This window comes from Leptonychotes weddellii, unplaced genomic scaffold, assembly GCF_054177405.1.
Source record: "Leptonychotes weddellii isolate Sample4059 unplaced genomic scaffold, ASM5417740v2 HiC_scaffold_4904, whole genome shotgun sequence".
NCBI lineage: Eukaryota > Metazoa > Chordata > Mammalia > Carnivora > Phocidae > Leptonychotes > Leptonychotes weddellii.
Window position 1 is genome coordinate 1 of NW_028016323.1, and position 4,068 is coordinate 4,068.

General features: G+C 35.9%; 1 protein-coding gene across 1 annotated transcript; it reads left to right on the forward strand.

Annotated features, from left to right (window-relative positions):
* Positions 1 to 2,078: 2,078 nt before the first annotated feature.
* On the forward strand, positions 2,079 to 3,619 carry LOC102751047 (olfactory receptor 2G2-like). Its single transcript, XM_006738971.2, has one exon. The coding sequence runs from the start codon at positions 2,666 to 2,668 to the stop codon at positions 3,617 to 3,619; it is 954 nt and encodes a 317-aa protein (XP_006739034.2). The 5' UTR covers positions 2,079 to 2,665.
* The last annotated feature ends 449 nt before the right edge of the window (positions 3,620 to 4,068 follow it).

The following is a 4,068-nucleotide window of genomic DNA, read 5'->3' on the forward strand; positions in this document are numbered from 1 at the left end:
CTATTGTGGACATTGCTGCTATAAACATCGGGGTGCACGTACCCCTTTGGATCCCTACTTTTGTATCTTTGGGGTAAATACCCAGTAGTGCAATTGCTGGATCATATGGTAGCTCTATTTTCAACTTTTTGAGGAACCTCCATACTGTTTTCCAGAGTGGCTGCACCAGCTTGCATTCCCACCAACAGTGTAGGAGGGTCTTCTTTATCCTTTCATCTGTTGAAGGACATCTGGGCTCTTTCCAGTTTGTGGACATTTCTGCTATAAACATTGAGGTTCAAGTGCCCCTTCAATTCATTATGTTTGTATCCTTTAGATACACTACCTAGAAGTACTATTACTTGGTCATAGGATAGCTCTATTTTTAACTTTTTGAGGCACTTCCATACTGCTTTCCAGAGTGGCTGCACCAGCTTGCATTCCCACCAACAGAGTAAGAGGGTTCCCCTTTCTCTTCATCCTCACCAGCATTTGTTGTTTCCTGACTTGTTAATTTTCGCCATTCTGACTGGTGTGAGGTGGTATCTGATTGTGATTTGATTTGTATTTCCCTGATGGCAAGTGATGTGGAGCATTTTTTCATGTTTCTGTTGGTCATTTGTATGTCTTCTTTGGAGAAATATCTGTTCATGTCTTCTGCCCATTTCTCGATGGTATTATTTGTTTTTTGAGTGTTGAGTTTATATTTTTATAAACTTATAACTAACTTCCTCTATTTTTGGATGATGAAAAATGGTTTTATTCCTTCTTGATTGAAAATTGCTTAAATAAAACCTGTTTCTTTTTCTTCTATTGAAATTAACAGTGTTTTCTGTCTTTCTGTAATTAGAAAAACATTAATATAAAGAGGTAAATTTGATTGGATGGAAATGATGGTCTAATTTATTTTCTACAACACATAATTTTGTTTCCCCCATGACACACGCACAGTTATATTGACGTATAACTGATACACAAAAATCTTCACATATTTAAAGTATACAGTTGATGAATCTGGACATATTTATGAACCATTAACCATAATCAAGGCAATAAATTATCTGCAAAAGTTTCCTAGTTTACTTTGTGTCCTGTGTGTATGTGTGTGTGTGTGTGTGAAATAATAATACTTAACATGATTTGCCCCCTTAACACATTTTAAGTGCGTAATACAGTATTATTAAATTCAGGCAATATGTTGAACAGTAGTTTTCTAGAATTTATTCATCTTGCATGAGTGTAATTTTATAACCATTGAACAACTTCCTGTTTTCCTCTCCTCCCATCCCCTGGCCACCACCATTTTATTTCTGTTTCTGTAAGTTTAACTGTTTTATACACCTCATGTAAGAGGAGTATTTTTCCTTCTGTGTCTGGCTTGTTTAACTTAGCATAATGCCCTCAAGGTCCATCCGTATTGTTGTGCATTGCAGGATTTCTCTTTTAAGGCTGAATCACATTACATTAATATCAAATGATATTCCATTAATTAAGGATGAGTAATAAACAACATCTCCATTCACCCATAGATGGATGCTTAAGTTGTCTATTGTAAATAATGCTACAATGAACACAAAGATAAAGATATTTCTTTGAGACCCTGATTTCAATTTTTTTGGATATATACCAGAAATAGGATTGTTGGGTCATATGACAGTTTTATTTTTAATTTTGGGGGGAATGTTGATTCTGTTTTTCATAATGACTGTACCATTTTACATTCCCACCAACACTGTATGAGGATTCTAATTTCTCCACAACCTTGTCAACGTTTCCTATCTTTTGTTTTTTATAACATCCATATTTACTGGTGTGTTGTGATATTGCATTTTTTATATGCATTATCTTGATGATTAGTGATGCTGAGCACTTTTTCCTATACCTATTAAACATCTGTATGTCTTGTTTGGAGAAATGCCCATTCAAAACTTTGCCTACTTTTTAATCAAGTTTTATTTATTTACTTATTTTGCTATTGTTTCATTTGAGATTCTTATATATTTTGGATATTAACTCCTTTTGGATTTTTTTTTCGCAAATATTTTCTCCCATTTCCTAGATTTTTCCTTCTGTGGTTTTGGTATCATATCTATAAAATCATTGCCAAGACCAATGTCATGAACTTTTCCTTTATGTTTCTTCTAGGAGTTTTAATTTTAGATCCTACATTTAAGATTTCAGTACATTTTGAGTTGATTAATGGTGCATATGGTGTAAGCTAGACATCCAGCTTCATTCTTTTGCATGTGGATATTTGGCTTTCCCAGCACCATTTATTGAAAAGACTATCTTTTCCCCATTATGTATTCCTGGTAACTTTGTTGGAGATCCAATGGTTGTATATAAATGGGTTATATCTGGGCTCTTTATTTTATTCCACTGATCTATATGTATACATTTATGCCAGTAGTGTATGTTCTAATTATTGGAGCTTGATGATGATGTTTTTACAATTGTCACTCTTCTCTATTTTAGAGAGCATCAGAGAAGAGGTAAGACATTAAGAGGATGTGTATTTATTTACAAAACACATAGTAGGAAAAAAGATCTAAGTCACTAGATGTAAGGACATAGGTTCTAAGAATTTAACATAGAATACTTTTGGGGAAGGTGACACTGTCTCATTTGACCATATGTAATATGTCATCTTCCTCAGCTGTACCAGCCTTTGGGGAAAACTTTGCACATGGGGATGATGAGGAGTACCAATGAGAGCAAACTAACAGGTTTCATCCTTTTGGGGTTTTCTGATTACCCTCAGTTACGGAAGGTTTTATTTGTGGTCATTTTGATCTTGTATTTATTAACCATTTTCGGGAATACCACCATCATTCTGGTATCTCGTCTGGAATCCAAGCTTCATACACCAATGTATTTCTTCCTTTCTCATCTCTCCTTTTTGGATATCTGCTTTACCAGCAGTGTTATTCCTCAGCTCCTGGTAAACTTGTGGAATCCTATGAAAAACATCACTTACAGTGGCTGTGTGGTTCAGCTCTATGTTTCTCTTGCCCTGGGATCCACAGAGTGTGTCCTCCTGGCTGTGATGTCCTATGATCGCTACATCGCCGTCTGCCGTCCCCTCCACTACACTGTCTTAATGCATCCCCATCTTTGCATGGCCCTGGCATATTTGGCATGGCTCAGTGGGGTGGTCACTACTCTAGTACAGTCCACTCTCACCCTGCAGCTACCTTTCTGTGGACATCGTCAAGTGGATCATTTCATCTGTGAGGTCCCTGTGCTCATCAAGTTGGCTTGTGTGGACACCACTTTCAATGAGGCTGAGCTCTTTGTAGCTAGCATCATCTTCCTTATAATACCTGTTTCCATCATCCTGGTTTCCTATGGCTACATAGCCCAAGCAGTTTTGAGGATTAAGTCAGTTTCTGGAAGAAAGAAAGTATTTGGGACCTGCTCCTCCCACCTGATGGTTGTCATAATCTTCTATGGAACCATCATCTTCATGTATCTGCAGCCAGCCAAGAGTAGACCCAAGGACCAGGGAAAGTTTGTTTCCCTCTTTTACACTGTGGTGACCCCCATGCTCAACCCTCTTATCTATACTTTGAGAAATAAAGAGGTTAAATGGTCACTAAAGAAAGTTCTAGGAAAGATTCTGGGAATAAATTTTACATGATTATTTTAAAAAGTTTTTTTTTTTTTTTTTAAACACTACTGTGATGAACATCTCTTTTGTGTGTGGTAAAAAACACAAAAAATGTTTTAATAAAAGCCTATTTGGATTATTTTCTCCCATTTTCTTTTGGTTAATTACCTATACAACATTCTATAATATACTATAGAATACATGTGTCTAGTCCCAACTTTGCCATTTCCAGTAGCAACATAAGGTCAATACTTTACATAAAAATATTTGAGAAATGTTTTAAACTAGTCATTTTATTTATTTGTGAAAAACACATTTAGTTCTCAGCTTTCCTGTATCTCTAGATGGACTGATGTCTTCCTTTTTTCCAAAGTTGTGCCCAAGATGAAATAAATTTAGGCAAACTTATTAGGCAGAATTTTAATTTCCTCCTACACTGAATGTGATAGAGATGTGTAGAGGGGCATAATCCACATGAG